General features: G+C 49.3%; 1 protein-coding gene across 1 annotated transcript in view; it reads left to right on the top strand.

Moving 5' to 3' along the window:
- The window catches only part of TANC1 (tetratricopeptide repeat, ankyrin repeat and coiled-coil containing 1), a 173,324-nt gene that overhangs the window by 146,456 nt on the left and 5,123 nt on the right, over positions 1 to 21,745 (top strand). The window contains exons 19-23 of the mRNA XM_088021685.1: positions 12,558 to 12,691; positions 14,750 to 14,873; positions 15,198 to 15,373; positions 17,933 to 18,065; positions 19,483 to 19,574. Coding sequence (XP_087877811.1) covers positions 12,558 to 12,691; positions 14,750 to 14,873; positions 15,198 to 15,373; positions 17,933 to 18,065; positions 19,483 to 19,574 — 659 coding nt within the window. The remainder of the gene's footprint in view (positions 1 to 12,557; positions 12,692 to 14,749; positions 14,874 to 15,197; positions 15,374 to 17,932; positions 18,066 to 19,482; positions 19,575 to 21,745) is intronic.

Here is a 21,745-nt window from a genome sequence, read left to right as displayed (position 1 = left end):
GAGTCAAATGAATTTTTGGGTCTCCCAGTCCATGTAAATGTTCACACTATACTGTTAGCCTGCTAAGTGGGTAGTAGCATTACGTCTTTAAAAAATATACATACCTCAATTAAAAAATTTTTGTAAAAAAATAAAAACTGTCATCTAAGCTTCCAATGAGTCATAATCACTGATCAGAGATCACCATAACAAATATAGTAATGAAAACGTTTAAATATTGCAAGAATTACCAAAACGTGACACAAAGACACGGAGTAAGCAACTGCTATTGGAATTGAAAGGTTGCCACAGACTTTCAATTTGTAAAAAACACTATCTGTGAAGTGCAATAAAGTCAGTACCCTATAACAAGGTATGCCTATGTCTGAGTTCAGTTTCTACCTGCACAGAAGTATTTTCAAATGCTTCTGAGTTATTTCTTAACTAGTCAAATGCTAGTGTGTAGTGTTGATCAGCTAACTCACACTCGGGAAGAGCTTCAGTTGCCCAGCAGGGAGTACAGGTCTGCACTTCTGAGCCTCCCGGTGCCCTCTTTCTGGGGCTGTTGCCACGGGCGTGGCTTACAAAGCTAGTCTGTGGTACCTCGGGAGGAGGTGGTGTGGGCCCTGGGTCCAGGGAGAAGGCAGGACCCAGATGGGATTTGATTATGCTTGGGCTAAACGTAATAGATTTAAATAGTGTCCTTGATTCCTTGGAGCCTTTCCTCTACCCATTTAGGCTGCTCTGTAATTTGGTAAAAGCGAAATGTCTCTCCACATCCACACTGTGTTGTATGTAGCAGTGAGGCACCCGCCAGGTCAGCGCATGACTTGGCTTTGTGCTGAGCCAGAAGGTCGGAATCCCTGTGAGGACTGCCCCACCGTGAGCACTGTTTCTGTTTGCTGGGGACCTTGGAAGTAAAAGCAGTTGTTTGCTTTGTGGTTTTGTTTGGTCCTCATTCCTGAGTGTGGTCAGTGGTGCTTTGTGTCTCAAGCACTCTAGAATGGAGCTTGTCGGTCTCCAGCCACAGCTTGAGGGTGGGATCCCGCAAGCGGTCCTGTCAGGGTTGTGGGAAGATGACAGAATACCTGGAAGCATATGGATAAAGCAGTTCGGTATTTCTTTTTGAACCTTTGTAGAAGTTAATACGGATCTGCTCAGTATGTGTTTAGCGATGGCCAGCTTGGCTTTAAAATACCTGCTGATGCGGTAACCGGGCAGGGTCTCCTTGGTCTGTGTTTGGCTCACCTTCCCATCCTTTCTCTGTGCAGCGATGCTGCCCTGTTTGCAGATGGCAGCTGCCTGCACTTCTCTGTGCTCATGGCCACATTCCAGAAGTGGGGGAGCTAAATCTGTGCACAAAATCCTCCCCCACTTTTTTGCCGGGAGAGGCCTTGTGTATCTCCTTTATATTGCAGAAGTGTCGTTTTCATGTTGCTGATTAGAAGCCGCAGGTTGTCTGTGATGACCGCTGACAGCCGGAAAGGCGGGAGCCCAGGGAACAGCATCCCTGTGGAGGTTCCCTGGTCATGTGGGCCAGTCCCTGTGGGGTGGGTGGAAGTAGGGACAGCCATGTGCTTTCTGTACCCTGGGCGTCTCCCTACTGATGACCTGGAGTTACCAGATGTCATCACAGAAGGGGATGGTTCCTATCTTAGGTTGAAAGTATAATAGGTTTTAAAGACATTCATCTAAAATAGCAACTGTTTAATTTGGGGGTTTATTGCCGCAAACCTACAGCTTTTAGAAAACTTACAGGACGTCTACTGGTTTTAAGAACAGAGAGCTTCATGTATGTAAGTTTCCCTTTCACCCACATCTGGGCCCATTTGCTTCTCATGTCTGGATGATGTTGAGTCCAGACCCTGAAAACCTGCTCTGGAGTCTGGTAGCTCTTTCACACCTGCCCTCCGGTGGAGAGGTGGTGGGGTCCATCAGAGAACATGGAGGCACTGAGGAGGGAGCTGCTGGTGCGAGGCTGAGCCTCTGCTCCATGACGTTCACAGACGTGGCCAGACAACCTCCGGCCCATGCTTGCTTCCGGGGCAGCCTGGAACATGACACAACATGACACGAACCCGTCAGATGTATGTGTTATTTCAGGCATTCCTCAGTCATGACAAGTAATTGTGCTGGCTCCCATGAAGTCCCAACCTAACTGAGTTACTGTTTCCATATCTGTGTTTGTTGTGAATTAGCCCAAGCTGAAATGGTTGGAGATGCCTGACTGGTGACCTCATGCTGGTGCGAACTGTCAGAGGAGCTGTGTTTCCCAGCCACAGGCAATGCTCGAGCCTGTGAGCCTGCCGTCTGAGTTTCGGGTCAGAATGCCTCTTGCTTTGTAGGGAAACAGAGGCCCTTCTATTTCAGCCTTTGTCATTTTACGTGCAAACGTGCCTGTCCTGCAGCAGAGCCTTCCCCACCCCTGACTCCGTTGGGTCACTTTGCAGTTAACCATTTATACATCTGGTTGTTGATGTTGTATATTTGATCAAAGGTTGTTTTCCCCAGATTGTGGGCTTTAAGAGGGCAGACATTTCCCGGTCTCTTGTGCTCATCTGTGTGAACGGCGATTGTTGTCCAGCAGGACTTTCTGTGATGTTGGAAATGTACTCTCTGCTCTCCAGCCTGGTAGCCACGAGCGACTGGCCTCAACTGGTGCTTGTCGCTTGGGTGTTGGCTGAGTGAACAAGTTGGTTTCTAGAAAACAAGGCCATGTAGTTTTTAGGGTAGGTGACATGAACCTTGCAGAATGATTTGGGAGACAGTTTGTTGTTGGAGTGGGAGAGGTAAGGGTCCTGGTGCTCGTAAGGCCCCAGTCTTGTGGTTTCTTTGTGTGTCATTGCACAGGTCGTGTCCTGCTGGATTCCAGGCTGGCTTAGAAACTCTTGTCAGAGTCCGCGCCACACATGTGCTGACGGTGGAGCTGGGTGCTGGCTCGCATCTTGGGGAAGACAGCCAGTAGCCACCAGATGTGGTGTGGCGTGACCGGTAGCCCAGAGCGCCGGTGCCAGCCCGTCCTTGTGCCCGTAACGTCATAAGGTACCCCTCCTGCCCCGCCGGCTCCACTGCTCAGCCCACATGTGCTGTGCCCTCACACCGGAAACCCTTCCCACTGCTTTCTAGCTGGCCTGTCCACAGGCCTGAGGCCCAGGGCTTCGTGCCCATCAGCAGACTGCTCCCAGGGCTACCCTTCCTCGATTTCTGCAAGGGGATGCCCTGTCAGGGGAAGTTAGAAGTCTGGCTGAAATCCTTCCTGTCAGGTGTTCTGTTCTGTTGCTCAGGCTATTTCAGTTGGTAAAATACTGTTGGGAAATACTTTCTAAGGAAGTTTAGTCATTGTAAATACTATGGTTTTGTTTTTGTTTTTTTTAAGATTTTATTTATTTGACACAGAGAGAGAGAGAGAGTGTGTGCACAAACGGGAGTGGCAGGGTAGGACCTGACTGCCTCTGGAACTTGAATCTGAGGTCTAGCCCTGTCAGCCGGGGCGGGGCGGGGGGGGCGTTTCCAGGCTGCTTTAGGGGGAGGAAGTTCTCACACCTATTTCCCTACTGGACCATGAAGCTGGGTAATGAGTTGTACTGCGTCCTTGATGTTTTCAAAGCTGCCGTCTTATCTCCCTGGAACTGCTTTAATTTCCCACTCTGTGGCTCTGCCTGCCCTCCCGGAGGTGGGGTGACCTTCAGCTCTGAATCACAGGTGGACCCAGGCCATGGACACCTGAGCTTATCCCACTCAAGGCTGCCCCAGAATAAGGTGCATACACCCCAGGGAACAGGATGCCTTATTGTTGGTTTAAAAATGACCCTTTGTGGGACGCCTGGGTGGCTCAGTTAAGCATCTGCCTTCGGCTCCGGTCATGATCCCGGCGTCCTGGGATCGAGTCCCGCATCGGGCTCCCTGCTCCGCGGGAAGCCTGCTTCTCCTTCTCCCTCTGCCTCTGCCACTCCCCCTGCTTGTGCGTGCTCTTGCTCTCTCTCTCTCTCTGTCTGACAAATAAATAATAAAATCTTAATAAAAAAATGACCCTTTGTTCATTCAGATTTTACTTGACAGTTTTTAGAGAGAGGAGGGCTACCACTTGGTAACAGTCTAAAAGTAAATTTAAAACTTACTGGATTGAGTTTGGCATTCTTCTATGTATGGACATCTCAGAGCAGATTTTCAGGTGAGAGGCTGGAAGGAAAAGCGTTTGTCCATTGCTTGTTGGGGCACGTGGAGAGTTTGTGTTAAGGACTTCTCTAAATGTATCCTGCTTAGAACAGCGAAGTGACTTGCTGTTGTACACCTAGGATACTCCATTTTTGGAGGTCCTCAGAATCTCACCAAGCTGTTGTTGGGGAAATCCTTGTCAAGGCATTCCTTTCTCTGCTAGTGTTTGAGAAAGTACATAAAATTAGTGGAAATTCAGATTTTGTCAGTCAAAATGAAGTAGAAGTTCTTGATTGTTTTTGGCCTAAAAGCATGGCAGAGGGGTAACCCAGGACCCTAGAGGGTGTGGGGAGGGAATAACCCAGGATGAGTGTGGTAATCCCGGAGGGTATGGGAGAGGGAGTAGCTCAGGACCCTCAAGGGACGGGGGCAGGGATGGGATAACCTAGGACCCTATAAGGGGAAGGACAAAGCCTGGTAATGTAGGACCCTGGAGGAGGGGCTAACCCAGGCTCCGGAAGGAGGGAGATGGGCATGAAGGTCGCCCTAAAGTAGAGATTTGGGGGTAAGAACTAAGGGGGCTGGGTTTGTCTGTACCCTGTCTTCTTCCTGCTCTGGCAGACCCCTGGGGTTTGCCCCTGGCATGGGTGCGCTGTGGAGAGCCATTCCTCTCTGCTGATAGGACAGCAGAAATCAGCTACCTGGGTGTGCCTGCAGGTGGGGGGCAGGGAGTGGGACGTGCTGAAAACCCCCACAGTGCAGCTCAGGTGCAGATGAACCGGAAGCTTGACCACTTACCGTAATTCTGTTCATCGCTTATAAAATGTTGCTTTTGCTGTGCATAGAGTCCATCCTTCCTGTGAGTAGTTCCTTATTGTTCATTAAAAAACCACAACAAACTTCTGCTTTTCAGCATTAGAAACTTGTACTCCTCTGCATTTACGTAGCTCGGAGCGTCTGTACCTACACTGCTGCTCGTTCTTTCACTCCGTGGAGGACTGTGCGTGGTTCATCTGCACTTCCACAGAAAAGTCCTAATTGTTTCTTTCAAATTCTTATTGAAACGTTTGGATCCTTTCTTCCTTGCTTCCTTCCTTCTAGGCTGAATGTGAACTTGTATAGAGTGGTTCTGTGGAGGGGCGTCTGGGTGACTCATTCGGTTAAGCGTCTGGCTCTTGGTTTTGGCTCAGGTCGTGATCTCCGGGTCCTGACATCGAGTCCTGCTTCGGGCTCTCCGCTCAACAGGGAGTCTGCTTCTCCCTCTCACTCTGCCCTTCCCCCCACTCATGCTCGCTCGCTCGCTCGCTCTCTCAAAATAAATAAAATCTTAAAAAAATAGGAACGGTTCTGTGGAAATGCCCCCTTTAACCCTGACCCCTTGCATGGAGCCCTGCACGTAACTATCCTCCCTGCATGGCCAGCCCCTGAAGGAGAGCGAAACCACATATTATACATGCTTTAAATAATTTGGTGTGTAAGAGAATCTATCAGAAAATGTGAGCGTTCTCAGCACACTTTAGAAGTGACAGCTCTTAAAAGCTGTGTTCATGTGATAGATTTTTTAGAACAAAAAAGTCTGTATGAAATGTGATTTATGTTGTCCATATTTTAGGAAATTGTTCTTAAATTGAATTTATGTTATTTATAGTACACATTATTCCTCAAGGGGTTTGAAGAGGCTTATTTGAAATAATACATGAAAGAATAGGAAAAAACTAAAGGCAAGAACAGGACAGAGGAAGCAGCACAGCATTCCCGCTCCAGTTTTGGCCTTAGGATGCCATGTGACCGGAGTCTGAAGGAAACATCGTCATTGTTGATTATTCTTTTTGTCTGTGGGAGAAAGCTTAACAGTTCTTCAGAAGAAAAGTGTTTTCTGGTACTCTTGTTCCAAAACAACATTCATAGTCTGCTTGATTAGTCGGATATTTTTTTAAAGGAGACTTTCTGGAGGCAATAGCAGAGGAGTTAGGATCTTGGACTTCATATCCTATCTCTGCCTCCCACTAGCTGTGTGACCTCAGGGAAGTTGGTTAACTTTTCTGGGCCTTATTTTCCTCATCTGTAATACGGGGTGAGTGATACTTGCCTCGTAGAAGTTAGTTGTGTATTAAATGAATGTATGCATTTAAAGGGCCATGAAGTGTCAATGTAGGAAGCATTTTATAGGTGTCATAGTAGGATATTAATACATGTCAGGATCTTCCTATTTCTACTGAGAGCATGGATCCAGGTTCATTCAACTGTTTAGATTTAATTCCTGACTGATCGTGATTGGCTCTGGGTTCAGGGCAAATCATGTAACAATTCCTTCACCTCAATAAAATGTACCTAACAATCATCTCATTCAAAGGATTCTTGTCAAGATTAAATAAAAGTTCACCCACAGTATTTTACCCAGAGCTTGGCCACTGTAAGTGTTCAACAGATACAGCGTATGCTGCCAGGGTTGCATAAATTGATTGTTAATATCTAATGTTACTTATGTAGACATTTTGTCTTGGCAGATTGTTGAAACAGATGTTTGATAAAATCTTAGCTACTTTGTGATTATTTTGCAGGTATGAGGGACGGAAATGGATTTTGGTTACACGTGAAGTCCTGTTTTGTGGCAATTGTACATTTTATTTCCTTATTGAATTCCTTGGCCATTTGAGGTTCATGTTTTAATCCTCATACAGAGACTGACAGTGTGTTTGTATAGAACTTGTAACATGTCAGGAATGTCCTGGTTCCTCAGATTTGGTTCCTGCCTTGTTTTCACCTCCATAGATAGCTCGCTGGGAGCTGGGACCATGTGGTGGGGAGTCCGCGTTTTATGTGATGCTCAGTTGCCACCTGTTGCCTGGTTACACAGATGCCCTCCCCTCCTTCCCGGCTGCCACAGGCCCTCCTGGGGGACTTGTGCCAAACGGAGAACACGAAGCAGGGGCTGAACGAGGATGGCGTTCCCAGCAACGACTTGGGAGACTCATGGAGCATTTGGGCAGTGCTGGCTGCCCGCTCCTAAGGGCGCCGAGCCCACCTGGCAGGAGGGCTTTGTTCAAGGCTGGGGGTGCTGGAGGCTTCTCAGGGGTTCATCTCCCAATGCAGTGGTATTTTTCAGTAAAAGTAATCTTTCTCGTGTTTCGTTTTACTCTTTACCTTGTTGAGGATTAAATCAAATAACTGCGTGGCCTCTGTGGAGATGAAGAATTTATAGCTATTGGGAAGTTGTTCTTCTTTTGAACAGAAGCCCTCCCTTCCCCCTCAATGATGGAAGCAAGTGCCCAAAAAAGCAAGACCGGGAGATTTGGCTTTTATAAATCTTCCCTCCATTCCTGGAAGGTGGAGCAGGGGTCGTTGTCTAGCTTTTGTTTGGGGCTTAGTGCTGCTTTCATTCAGGCCTTGGACTTTGGGGGCCAGGCTTTCAGCCAGCCCAGACTCAGAAGACAGCAAAGCCAAACACAGCAGTGGGGGGGGGGGCAGCCTCTCCAAACTACTTAACCCATCTGTTGTTGGAAATCAAGGGAGAGGGGCTGCCATTCCCAAAAAGTCTTTTTTTAAAATCATAAAATCCCTAATTACAGTTTACCTTTTAGATAAAATAGCTGAGGATTTTCCAGCATTGCGTGTGCAGTCTTTACTTCTGTTCTTCTCCCTTACTGTTGAGTGGGGTTTGTCCAGCGAGCCTCTAGTTGAGGTTCAAACATCGCTGCCTTTGGCACATCTAATGGTTTCCATCTTGGTTGCAGCTAGAGTTGCATTTATGAGAATCCTGCTCATTACTAATGTTGGCACTTTCCTCTTTTTAATCTTCCACTCATTTATATAAAAGGTAGAAACGCTAGTTTATTAGGAAATAAAGTGCACCAATAAACATAAGTGTGCAAGCGAAGCAGAGCCAGTTTGTCCATGTCACGCTCTCAGCCGTCTCGGCCGGCTGGACTACCCCTCCTCAGGTGTAGACTCTGCTAAATGTGCCCGCCTCTGGCCTGGGAGGGTGGTGTGGGTACTCAGTGTGTGATGAATGTATGAAAAGGTCGCTTTCTGGAAGTGGGAACCACCTCTGTGTGCACTGACCTGTCACCCTTCTCTCAAAGTCTCTAAATTAGGGGCAGAAGCATCTGAGGCAGGGGGGAGGGGGGATAATTATTCATTGTTCAAACCCTCGAGCCTGCACCTGTGTATTTAAGGGACAGATCTGCTATAAAATGTTATAAACAGCCCTGTTTACAGAATGACTGAGTTCTGGCAAGTTGACAGTGGAGTTTTTGTAGGTCAGACCTTTGCCCAGGGAACTTTAGTGTGTCAAAGATTCCTGCAAATGATCCAGTTTACAAAGAACCATATCAGATGTCTTCAGTAAGTTCATATTATTGAGAGTAAATTGGGTTTTCTTAAAATGAACTTCTGCCGTGACAAATCTCATGCTCTGAAGACAGGACGGTATTGCTGAGGTACAATTATTCAGGATCGTCAGAGGATATATGCTTTCGTGGGAACTTAATTAGAAAATGCCATCTTGTTAAGGAATTTGCGAGTAAACGAAATTGTGTCCAATTTGAGTCCTAGAAAGTGCCATGTGTTCACGTTGATTTTTAGAGTTTCCGTTTTGTGCCAGGTCTTTTTTTGCCTTTGTCTCCAAATTTCGTTGGCCAGAAGACAGGCATTGGCCCTCTGCCAGGGTGCTCGCCACTCCTGCCCTCCCCCCTTCCTTTCTCTGGCCAGACCGAGTGCACTGACCCTCCTCCGAGTTGTGGTCAGCTCGGAGGTCAGCCTTTCTAGCAGCATAGCCAGCATGCCTGAGTAGGGTCTTGCCTGATGGTGTTTGTTTAAGCCTGTGGTTGACTATTCTTCAGTCTTCCTTGTTTCCGAAGATGGGGTCCTTCAGTCTGCAGCTGCTGTAGCTTGAGGTGCACTCTAGCCTCAGGGGTTTTGAGGGATGAGGCCAAAACTATTCGCTCTGAGTAGAGAAAGGGACACGCAGGTCCTGCTGGTCTGCATCACTGGAAAACGAGAGCATGTCGTTGGGACTGTGGGCGCAGAATGCAGGCCATGGTAGGCCTGAGCTGACTCAGCCGACCCTGTCTTTCAGCCTGTGCTCCTCGGTGCTTTCTCATCTCAGAAGGAGGTCGCTCACCGAACACGTAGCAGTCTGGCTGCAGAGGAAGAGAAGGGAGGCCAGCCTATGGCCAGGCCCAGGGTGGCGCTCTTGGCCGCTGCTCACGGCTCGGGCTTCAGGCTTCTCTGGCTCCTCGGTAGAGCACGCGGTCCTGTTTCTAGTGCCGGGCTGTCATGTCTGCTATGCCGCTGTGGCCAAGATTCAATAGCAGCGGCGCCAGACACCCTGACCAAAAGGCCCCGTTTACACTAGGGATGGAGCTTGTTCACCAAATACAAGGTAATGGCCTGTGAGTGAGCTGCTTCGGACCTCCTCCAGCGCCAGGGCCCTGAGTATGCTCCTTCCCTGGCCGTGGCCCCGCCTGGGGCGTGCGTGCGGGTTCGTTTGTTCGTTCATTGTGTTCCTGCTGTGGGCTGCTGCGGCCAGAGGAGGGGTGAGGAGGAGACCCCTGCCTGGAGGAGGGTTGCAGAGGAGCAGGGGGTCCAGGGGTGGCTTGCTGTCCAGATCATGTCCGATCCCTCCAGATGACGCACATAAACACGTGCTCGTGTTCTTAAGCAGTTGTTAACACTAATGTCACGGCTGGCACGGACTGTGCCGGGCGTGCCTGGCACCGCCGGACCCAGGACCCGCTAGCTTAGACTGTAATGCAGACAGGATCACCTCCGCCACTGGTTTTCAAACATTCTGCATATGGGAACCCCCAGCCCTACCGCTGTACGTTAGTATATAAAACTGATTTAAATACTGTTCCGTTTCTGGTATATGTTGGTAATGTACTTACAAGTTTCGCTGTATGATGAGTGGCAGTGAGCCTCTTTGTGTAACACACATAGGAATGGCACCAGCATTCGACGCCGCGCGGTACCTTCCACTCCATCTCCATCCTGAGAAAGTCAGCAACGCAGATGGCAGCTGTTGTTAAATGTGGCTCTTTTTGTAGTCATAAGAAATTCTCTGGCCAATGACAGGAAAGCATTATTGAGATGGCCCAATGACAAGCTGCTCTGGTGACGCATTCCCTGCCTCCGGGACTTGGGCCAGGATGAGGTGAGGGCTCACTCGCATTTGGAAGGAGAGCCAGGGCTTGCTCTCCCCACCATCTTCCTCAGCCTGACCTTCACATCCTCAGGGCCCCGAGGGTAGGACAGCTGGGCACATTTGCTCACGAGTCCTGCCGCCTTCCTCACTTCCCCGGTGCATGAGGTCCCTGGGACGGGCGTGGAGCACCTCTGTGTGAAGAGGTGAAGTCACTGGCCCTCTGCACTGTGTCCCTGGGGACGGCCCGAGGGGACGTCTTTGTTTCTCGGAGGAAACTGCTCTTTGTCACAGGGAGAGCAGGCCCAGACGTCAGGTTCACATCCTTGGGCGTGTGTGGCTCCTGGGGCTCGGAACTGTGGCCAGGCTGGCTGGCTGTCCCGAGCGGGGTCTGAGGAGGACAGAGGGCGGAGATGTGCGTGTGGAAGGCAGGGCTTGTGAGCACTTGGCTCCCCTAGGCTTGACTCCCGTGGGTTCCTGGGAGAGCAGGGCTCAGACCCTGGGGTCCACAGCTGAGCCAGGCCGCCCTCTGGAAGGGGGTGCACCACTGTGGTGGAGCTCTGTTTCTGCGTGCCGTAGGACCACGTCACCCTCCGTGTTCTTTTGCGTGTTGTTTCTTTGAACTGCAACAAAGTGGTGAGACTGGCCAATGCGTTGTGTGCCTTCAGCTGCATATCGTTTGTCGTTGCTATGTGGTGTTCCCCTAGTGGACTGGACCGTCATTTGTCGATGCATCCCACCACTGACGGCCATGGGGTGGCTTCCAGTTTGCGGCTGCTCTGAGGACATCCCTCAGTGCGCTACGGGGGCGTCCCCAGGCACGTGTCTCCAAGTGGGGCTGCTGTGTGATGGAATAGGTAGGTCTTGAACCAGTGGTGTGAGAGTGTGTCCGGTTCTCGATTAGTTGGATTGCTCATGAGGCTGGGTACTTCTCATGAGTTCATTGGCATTTGGACTTTACCTTTTGCAAAGGGCCTAGTCCCGTGTTTTCCTGATTTTCATCCTGAGATGTCTTACTGATTTGTAGGAACACTTGACCTCTTCTGGACGCTGGAAATGCGTCCGTGTGAGGCTGTGTTTAAAAACAGAGTTGCCCCAGGCCGGCGGCAGGAATAGAGCCTCTCCTTCCTCTTGTAGATGCTCCCTCCTGCGGCCTCACTGCCCCGCCACCTCTCCTTCCCTCACTGAAGCTTGTCGTCCTGGCCTGGGATTGTCCCCGGAATTGACGACGGTCCTCTCCCCTAGACGGTGATTCACGAGGCGTAGCAGAGGACCCCCTTCTCACTGAACCCCTCTTTTTAGCACGCCCCGTCAGCAGTCACGACCTGGGGGGTGAGGGGGCACAGTCACTGATGTGGGGGCCTTGTGAGAACCTTTTCGATGTACTCTCTCTCCTTCCATGCTGTTTCTGTCTTATCCTTGGCCGACCTCCCCAGAATACCAGTGCTACCAGCAGGCCACTCACTGCTCAGATTCTCCCTGGGCTGTTCTCCTGAGCACTCAAGACCCTCTACAATCTGATCCCCTTTTCTTGCTTTCTTGACATTCTTCATCCAGCATCTTGGCTGGTTACAGAGATTCTCAGCTCCATAAAGATAGGAGCGGTTTGATATGCCCTTGACTCTCTCAGTAATTACTAGTTCTTGTTGGTTGAAATTTATGCCTTTATGGGAAGAGGCTGAACTGGATAAAATACTGATCTCTGTGTGTGTCGCACCATATTCTGGGTATCTCTTGCTGTGGGGAGAAAACAAACAAAAGCCCTAAAAAGCAAAATAAAACAATAAGACAAAAATCTAGTGGCTCCTGAACCTACAGTGTGGACTGGGCTTGGTAGGGGTGGCTCATGTCTGCTCGCCTGCTTTACGTGGTGTGGCTAGACTCTGGGGATCCGTTACCAGGACAGTGCACGCACATGCTTGCCGGATTGTTGCTGGCCATCTCCTGGGACTGTCAGCCACCCATAGGCCTGGATTCCTCTCCCTGGGGGTGTCACTGCAGGGCTGCTCAGGCTTCCTCCCACCATGTCAGCTGGGTTCCAAGAATGAGTGTTCTGAGGAGAAGGAGACGTTGCCCGTCTCAGGACCTGGCCCAGACACTGGCATGTCGTCATTTCTTCCATGTTCTGTTGGTCAAAACTGTCACAGAGCCCAGCCGGGTTCGGGGGGGCGGGGAAGGATGCAGAGCCGCGTTCCTGTCGGTGGGAGGATGATGTGAGACCTTGTGGCCGCTTTACCCCTGCACACTAACAGACTCCCCCTCCTCTGTGACCCTCCTGTAGCCCTGACTGCCGCTGCCGGAAGAGGCAAGCTGGAGGTCTGCGAGCTGCTGCTGGAGCACGGAGCTGCGGTGTCTCGGACTAACAGGAGAGGGGTCCCACCTTTGTTTTGTGCAGCACGCCAGGGGCATTGGCAGGTACCTGGTGGGCCCGTGAAGGCTGCAGAAGCCACGGGTGGGATAGAGTTCACTGTGGCCCGTCTCTCCCCTGGGGCCACGTGCAGCTCTGCTGAGCCCTGTCTTTTTCACATACTTGGCTTCTGCTTGTGCTGTCAGTTCTCCTCAATAACCACAAACGTTTGACAGGCAAGCACAGTCCACCATTGTAGGCTGGTAACCAGGAGCTAGCCTGGGGCGGGGGAGACCCACAGCTGCTTCCTTTCACCCAGCGAGGGAATGGGGAGTGGGTGCACCCTGTCACCATAACAGAAGACTTGCTGTGACACAGCTGTTATCGTGATGGTGTCACCCATTCGTCCAACACACTTGGAAGACGAGTGGTTCTGTTGTGCTCTTTAGAAAAGGACACATTTTCTCTCTGGTCCAGCACTGTGATTTAGGCTGGTTTCTTTAATTTCTTTCTTTCTTTCTTTTTTTTTTTTTTTTTTTTAAAGATTTACTTATTTGTTAGAGAGAGAGAGAGAACACAAGCATGAGGGGCAGAGGGAGAAGGAGAGAGACTCTCAAGCAGACTCCCTGCTGCTGAGCGCAGAGCTCGATGTGGGGCTCGATCCCAGGACCCCGAGATCATGACCTGAACCAAAACCAAGAGTCGGATGCTTAACCGACTGTGCCACTCAGTTGCCCCATCAGGCTGGTTTCTTTTACTAGGAGTGACCTGTTGTTGCCTTAATTCAAGGGAGCAGCGGATCCTTGAGAACAGCAGTTCGGTCATTTATTCATTTTGGAAGCAGCGGCCATGGACCAACCCCATGCCCGGCATCAGGTTACACACAAGCTGCAAACAAACAAATGGATCCTACCATGTCCATTATAGGAAGAATTTTCTAGATCCAAGTTTACATCATGGAATCGTGTCACTCCTTCTTGCTAGTCCCATTGTTAGGAACTGCAAGTGCTCCCCACCAAGATTTTGGCCTTTCAGTTCCATTTCCCCAAGAGCTGGACTTGTACCCCCTGCTCCCTGTTACCCTCACAACTCTGTGCTGCCCTAACTCATCCTCTCTCTCCGGGTCTCAGTCTTCCTAAATCGTGGGGAGGTTTGGAAAGAACATGTCAGAGTATCAGGAACAGGGAAGCATCGGGAATATGCCACCTTTTGTTGTTGTGGCCATATAACAAATACCAGGCCAGAGGGGGGACTCTGGCCCACCCCCTATATAAAGGCCCTCCCACTGGGATGGTAGTTGTAAGAGAAGCCTCTCTGGTTTTTTGGTTTTTTTCCCCAGCCTTATCACCATGCACCAGTTGAAGGCACGGTTCTGAGGCTGGGAATCTCTTCCAGGAAGCTTTGCTAAAAATTGCCTGCTGTGAAGGTCAAACCATCCACTAAGCCCCCGAGGCTTAGAAAAGCAGATTGCTTGGGGGTGTGGTGGGTGAACGCTTTCCTGCAGTCTGTGTCCTCCTACCAGAGTGTAGCTGTAGCCGCACCACGGGACCCATGACCTTTGCCCCCCTCTTTAGTTCTCCCATTTGCCCTGTTGTGGCTGTTTGGTCATTGCCTGATTGCGATTGGTATCTCCCCTTCTCCACGTTACTGTTTATGCCTTATTTGTGCATGTTTTATTTTATTTTTTTATTTTTTATTTTTTAAAAGATTTATTTATTTGACAGAGAGACACAGCGAGAGAGGGAACACAAGCAGGGGGAGTGGGAGAGGGAGAAGCAGGCTTCCTGCTGAGCAGGGAGACTGATGTGGGACTCGATCCCAGGACCCTGGGATCATGACCCGAGTCGAGGGCAGATGCTTAACCGACTAAGCCACCCAGGCGCCCCATGCATGTTTTATAGGTATAGTAATGAATTGGGCGTCAAAAAAAAAAAGTATATATTTGCAAGAAGATTCTGTTCAAAGGAATCCAATGGAAAGATTTCACAGGCCCTACAAATCACACAACTTAGGCATTTGAAGAAGAGAATCCTTTGCTACTTTTAAGTGTAGAAAAATCTGCCTGGGTAGAGAGCACAAGATCTGAAATGGAGCAGGGAGATTGTAATTCCAAGTGTTTCTTTCAGATTGTTAGATTGCTTTTGGACCGCGGCTGTGATGTGAGCCTAAGTGACAAGCAGGGCCGGACGCCCCTCATGGTGGCCGCTTGTGAAGGACACTTGAGCACCGTGGAATTTCTCCTTTCCAAAGGTAGCGGCATGGGAGCCCCCGCGGAGGTTTCTTTCAGAAGGACAAAGCAAAGAGCTTTGGCAGACCCGCTGACAGTACTTTCTGATTCAAGTTTGAGAAGTCTTTTTGTTACGGGCATTTTCTGATTTACACATAAGTAGAAAGAATGGGCAGTGCATGTAGTACTGTACCCATTACTCAGCTTCAACTGCGGTGATCAGTTTGCCAGCTTCAGATGTCAGAGGCTTGATTGCTGCGCCGTCAGCACAGGTGTTTGCGGCTATGAATCCGTTTGCTTCTGGGCTCTGTCTTACTGAGTTCATGTTCTTTGCGCTGTTCTTGCAGGTGCTGCCCTTTCTTCTCTGGACAAAGAGGGTCTGTCGGCGTTAAGCTGGGCTTGTCTGAAAGGTCACAGAGCAGTGGTCCAATTTCTGGTTGAGGAAGGAGCTGAGATAGACCAGACGGACAAGAACGGCCGCACTCCCTTGGACCTGGCCGCCTTCTACGGTGACGCAGAGACCGTACGTACCCACAGGTGGTCGTGCTGTCCACCTGCACCTGGGCCCACGCCGCGGAGAAACCCGTTCCCAGAGTCGAACCATTCCCGGAGTGTGTGGGAGGCCATGTCTGCGTGTGGTCAGCGTGTACGGGCATGCTGTGGGGTAGCTTTCACTTTTATTCTGTGACATGCAGTCTGTTCCAGAACTTGAGTAGAGATTTTAATAGACTCTTAAAACCTTCAAAATACACAATTACAAGCTGCGTCTTCGGCAGACGCATAATTGAATATGTATACAAACATGCATATGTAGTTTTATTTTCTTCTTAGTAACCCATATAAATAGAATTCCTGTACAGAGCATTTCCAAATCGCTTTATGTATATGAGAAATTACTAATCAGATAATTATCTGGTTTGTTTTTAAATGGGTGTGCCATTGTCTAGAAATAATATAAAATCCTTAGGGCATTATCTTTTAATCTCTTTGCCAGATGCCTAAGTCTAACAGAGATAAGAAAGGACAAAACAGTAATAAGCTAAGAACTGCAAAATGTCTTTCAGGGCAGAAACCATGTCTTTGTCAGGTTCCGCATGCCAGGCACTGAGCAGGTGTTAAAGGAATGTTTGGCTCCTTGAGAGTTACCACTTTTGAAGAAATAATTATGTCTCATGTGCAGATTAGCCAGAGAGACAGATCCTGGGTTGCTGGAAGCAAAGGAGCTTGGAACAGAAGCTGTCCTTGCTCTGCACGTCTTGCCTTGATGCTTTTAGGAGGCAGTGATGTTGGCGTTCAATGGTCTCGATTTCCTGGGCGGTGTAAACTGTACTTAATGTCGATTTTCAAAAACAGCTGTGTAACTAAACTTCCCATATCCATACTTTTATGTTTCAGCTTATGTCACCTTACCAAATCCTAGTTCATCAGTATATTAGGGAAGCGTGAAGGAGCTTAGCATTCTAGTGTAATTTTTTTTTAATTGTGATTTAAAAACCCACAACATAAAGTTTACCATCTTAACCATTTCTGAGCGAAGAGTTCAGTAGTGTTACGTACACTTCACATGACTGTACAGCTACCATCCACACTTTATCCCGTAACCCTGAAACTCTGTACCCACTCAGCAGGGCCTTGGTTCTCTCCTCCTGGAGCCCTGGGCAGCCACCATTCTGCTTTTGTCTTTGTGAATTGACTACTCTAGTACCTCATCTACGTGGAGTCCTAGAATAGTAGTCCTTTAGTGACTGGCTTCTTTCACTAAGCATCATGTCTTCAGGGTTCATCCATGTTGTAACCTGTAACAGGATTTCCTTCCTTTTTAAGGCTGAATAACATTCCATCATGTGGCTCTGCCACATTGTGTTAGTCAGTTCATCTGTCCATGAACACTTGGGTTACTTCCAGCTCTTGGCTGCATGCAAGTATCTCTTCAAGATCCTGTAAGCTCTTCCAGGTCTATCTGTGTCCTTTGGGATATATACCCCCACAAGTGGGATGGCTGGATCCAGTGATAGTTCTGTTTTTAATTTTTTGAGGAAATTCCATACTGTGTCTAGAGTGATCACACCAGTTTACATTCCCATCCACAGTGCACGAGGGCTCCTGTTTCTTCACACCCTCTCCAACACTTACAATTTGCTGTTCTCTTTCTTTTCTTTTACTAGCAGCCGTCCTAATGGTATGAGGTGATATCTTGTGGTTTTCATTTGCATTTCCCAATGATTAGTGACGTTGAGCATCTTCTCATATGCTCGGTGGCCATTTGTATATCCTCTTTAGAGAAGTGTCTATTCACGTCCTTTGCCTGTTTTAAAATTGGGTTATTTGGGTTTTTTGTTGTTGAGTTGTAGAAGCTCTTTATATATTATGGAAATCAATCCAGTGTCATTTTGAGCAGCTGGTGGACTATCAGATTTGCATGAAAATCTAAGCTGGCTACAGACTTCTAGTGAGTAGAACAATTTGAGTAGCCAAAGTGTTTTTTTCTCTGTGTTCTCTTCATGTCCAAGTGACTGCTGTCATGCCACATCCATCTAGGTACCATGGTCTCAAACCTTGAGCCTTTACATTCCCAATATTTGAGTCTCTTTCCTAAGCCTTACAGTGACTTGTAATTGGGTTTATCTGATCTCAAGCTTCTCCAGCTTGCTGTCCCTGGGCAGTGTGGATCTGAGTGTTTCTGAGGTACCCATTGCTGTAGGCTGCCAGCACATTGGAGCTGTCGCAGATGTCTGCCTCCTAAGAAATCAGAGATGAAAAGAGGACTGTGGCCATCTCTCTGGCTGGGGAAGTGGACGTGCACGTACTCCTCTGTGGTGTATGGGTGCACGCACGTAATGTGTCCCTCCTTGGGAGTGTTCACCCGCCTTCCTCGTTGCTGATAGCAGACTGGGTTTTAGCCATGGATGGCAGCTCCTCTGTTTCCCATCCGCTTCATTTCCATTAGGATCCTTCATGGCCAGAGGTAGGGAAGATCACAGTAAAGCTAAGACTGCCATCTGCTCCCCAGGAGGCAGGGGTGGGTGGGGTGCGGCGCTCTTGCCACCAACCACCCCTCAAGGCTCTGTCTTTCCCGCCGCAGGTGCTGTATCTGGTTGACAAGGGAGCCGTGATTGAGCACGTGGACCACAGTGGCATGCGCCCCTTGGACAGAGCCATTGGTTGTCGAAACACATCCGTAGTGGTTACACTGCTGAGAAAAGGAGCCAAATTAGGTCAGTAAACACCTCGTTTCAGCAGCTGGGGAGGGAGGGGAGCTTCAGATTCTAGAGTATGTCAGGGACCATAAAGATTTACCTGCTCCCAGATTAAGAAGTAAGATGTCAGGTGCTTAGAGACTTTTTTTCCTTCCTCTGTAAGGCTCATTTAATCACAGTTATCCAAAATGCTTCAGTAGCTCATAACGTTATCACTGCCGTGTGGGTGGAGAGCAGCAACCAGTGTTGAAGAACAGTCTAGAATTGAGGGCGTTAGGGATGCCCAGGAGCCACGGTGGGGAGCCGTTCCATTCACCTCTGGGGGGCGGGGGAGGCCGGGCATCATGGTAAAGAAAGCTCACAGGTGGCTGTGCTGAGCAGCTGTGTTTGAGAGCCGCTGTTCTGGAGTCGTCCTCGTCGGTCGGGTAAGCCCCAGCACCTTCTGTGAAGGAAAGGTCACAGGAAACGGGAAACAGGGTGGGGGGTCACCTGAGGACACTGATGGGACTAAGGGGTCAGTAGGGAGAGCCCCTTCCGTGTGGCTGGCTGGAACGTGCCCCGCCACTCAGAATGTTTGGGTGCGGGGCAGCCGGAATAGGGTTCTCGTAGTTTAGTCTGCCAGACTTTTGACCAGCGGCGGCCGTGAGGAGGGGGCTCTGGCGAAGATGAGAAGGTCAGCTGATGTTATTAAGCAGTTCGCCGTCTCGGGAATTATTCTAAGCAGTTTCTAGTTTTAGCTTCTTTCATCCTCACCTACCCTCGAAGTAGGTAGTGATAACCCCATCGTGTTGCAGAGGAGGAAACCAAGGCCCAGCAGGGGCAAAAAGCTTCCCTCAGGTCGTAGTGCTTGGCAGAGTCCGTGCTTGAGGCTGAGTGGCGTGGCTCCTGACCCTGCTCTTCCGTAAGCTGCCTCCCCTGCACGTGCTCAGGAGTAGGGCTGGGGGCTGCGGGGCCGCGGGCCTGGGGAGAGGGCGGCGGGGCCACAGCCGGCCTGCCTGGGCGGGCGCAGTGCCAAGGCTGCTGAGAACGCAGGCCTTCACTCGCTAGCCGACGTGCGCCGTGCAGGAAGCGAAGGAGATTATTTGGAAGCTGTGTTTAACTGATTTTGCCCAAATTTCCCACTGGAACGGGGTGGGGGGTGGTTGGGCACGGCCGCTGTGATGCCTTGGTTTTCCAGCACTCTGTTTTCATCCGAGTAACAGGTGCACCTGGGACAGCCTCCCTCCCAGGTGCTTCACTCAGCATGAGGCTGATTCAAAGGAAGACCCGCTCCCCGGGGGCCAGCCCGTGTCCCTTTCATTCTCCCGTTGTTTGGAAGCTGCCGGACACGCCGTGCTGCTGCTTGTGACCTTCACTGCGGCACAGCCCCAGAAGCCATGACCTCCTTTCCTCCTTGAGCACTGACGTGCCACTGAATGCTGTCTTTGTTTTGCAGGAAATGCTGCCTGGGCGATGGCTACTTCCAAACCTGATATTTTGATTATACTTTTACAGAAATTGATGGAGGAAGGAAACATGATGTACAAAGTAAGTGCTATCGCCCTTTTCTAGGATGTGACAGCCTGCTAGCAGCCTCCCAGCCTGGCGTGGACGGGACTGTGCCAGCACGCAGCACACCGGCGGCTGGGCTGGGAGACGCTGCGGGGCCCCGGGGCCAGGCTGGTGTGCCCTAACAGCAGGGCCTTAGAGGCAGAAGGCCCGCCTCCGTTTTTGAGAACCATTATGCCAGAAGGAGTCCTCGTGGCTGTGACTTAGGGCCTGAAGCCTTGGCGTGAAGGCAGAGGCGCTTCAGGCAGGAGATTCCTTAGTACACCGTGTTGTGACACACGCGGGAAAGGGACACTCCGGGGACATTTCAGAAGAAGAGGATCATTAAGTCTCCTAAGACTTTATTATCTTAGTTTTAATATCCATAAGCTTTTGCAACTTGAAACGGTTTCTAGAGATATTTTTACTTAAGATAGTCAAGGAGTATGTATAGAATACTCTGTTACTCAGGAGACTGATTCAATTTTTCCCCCGTTGTCCCTTAGAAATGGAAATGTAAAGACTAGCAAAAGGTAAAAATTTTAAATAAAATTCAAAGTAAAATTTCCAAAATAAGACCTCAGCTTAGACTGGAGGTCAGCAGACTTCTCCTGTAAAGGGCCAGACGGTAAATATGTTAGGCTTTGCCATGTGGTCTCTGTTACGGCTCCCCAGCTTCTCTGCTGTGGCCCAAAAGCAGCCACAGGTGACACATGAGTGAATGGGCGCGGCCGTGTCCCAGGCAGACTGTATTTGTAAAAATGGGTGGCAGGCTAGATTTGGCCCGGAAGCTGTACTTGGCCCACCCCTGGCTTGGATAGATGCTTTAGGCCATTTATGTGGATCGCTGCTCTTTCCAGGTCTGTGATTAGACAGAATTAAATGTTTTGGAAACAAACAAAAAAACTGCATTATGACCATTTTAATCCTTTTATCATGAGGCTGCTGCACGGGCTACATTTAGTTTTTCCCTTTTCCTTTTTTAATAACGACAAATAAGTAGGCATCTAGCACGACCCAGCAGGGTTCCTGGCTCGGAATCCTTTTGAAATGGAGTTCAGAGTGCGTGTTGTTGCGGCTTTGAAGTGGTTTTAATATGAATTTTGGTAGGCAATTATGTTAGAAATATCAAGCCATTTTCAACAGACTTCATACCTGCTGTGCCATGAAACCGACTGAGCAAATGGATTTCTTTAGCCTTGAAAATAATGTGCAGCGCTGTTCAATTTTTAAAGCCCATACTTTAGTTCCTCTTCAAAGAAAAATTATGATTCTACAGCAAGCTCTAGGCTTCACCTCTACAAGACTGTACTTGCCTTAAGAACCACATCATTTCTTCAATCTGATTTCTGTTACACTTAGCATTAAAACATCTGTGGATGAGGGATCATTTCTGAGATGGTTTTCTTTTTTTTTTTTTTTTTTTTTTTTTTTTAAGATTTTATTTATTTATTTGAGAGAGAGAGAATGAGAGACAGAGAGCACGAGAGGGAAGAGGGTCAGAGGGAGAAGCAGACTCCCCGCTGAGCAGGGAGCCCGATGCGGGCCTCGATCCCGTGACTCCAGGATCATGACCTGAGCCGAAGGCAGTCGCTTAACCAACTGAGCCACCCAGGCGCCCCGAGATGGTTTTCAAAAATATGTAACAGAGGGGCACTGGGGTGACTCAGTCGGGTAACTGTCCGACTCTTGATTTCGGCTCAGGTCATGATCTCAGGCTCTTGAGATTGACCCACATTGAGCTGGGCGTGGAGCCTGCTTAAGGTTCTCTCCCCCCCCCCCCCACCCCGTGTGTGTGCATGCTCTCTCTCTCTCTCAGTAATAATAATAAAAATATAACAGAGAGGATAATCTGATGTATTAAGATTGATAGTTATCAATTTGGCAGTGTACAGACCGCTTCCTAGAAAACCAGTTTCTTCAAATAATGCAATATATGTTAAGAAAAAAAAAAGAAGATAGCAGGAGGGGAAGAATGAAGGGGAGTAAGTCGGAGGGGGGAGACGAACCATGAGAGACTATGGACTCTGAGAAACAAACTGAGGGTTCTAGGGGGGAGGGGGTTGGGGGGATGGGTTAGCCTGGTGATGGGTATTAAGGAGAGCACGTTCTGCATGGAGCACTGGGTGTTATACGCAAACAATGAATCATGGAACACTACATCAGAAACT

This window comes from Eumetopias jubatus, unplaced genomic scaffold, assembly GCF_037043125.1.
Source record: "Eumetopias jubatus isolate StellerSeaLion01/CBP00866 unplaced genomic scaffold, mEumJub1_p1.0 scaffold_3, whole genome shotgun sequence".
NCBI classification, from domain to species: Eukaryota; Metazoa; Chordata; class Mammalia; order Carnivora; family Otariidae; genus Eumetopias; species Eumetopias jubatus.
This window is presented reverse-complemented; position numbering and strand designations above follow the sequence as displayed.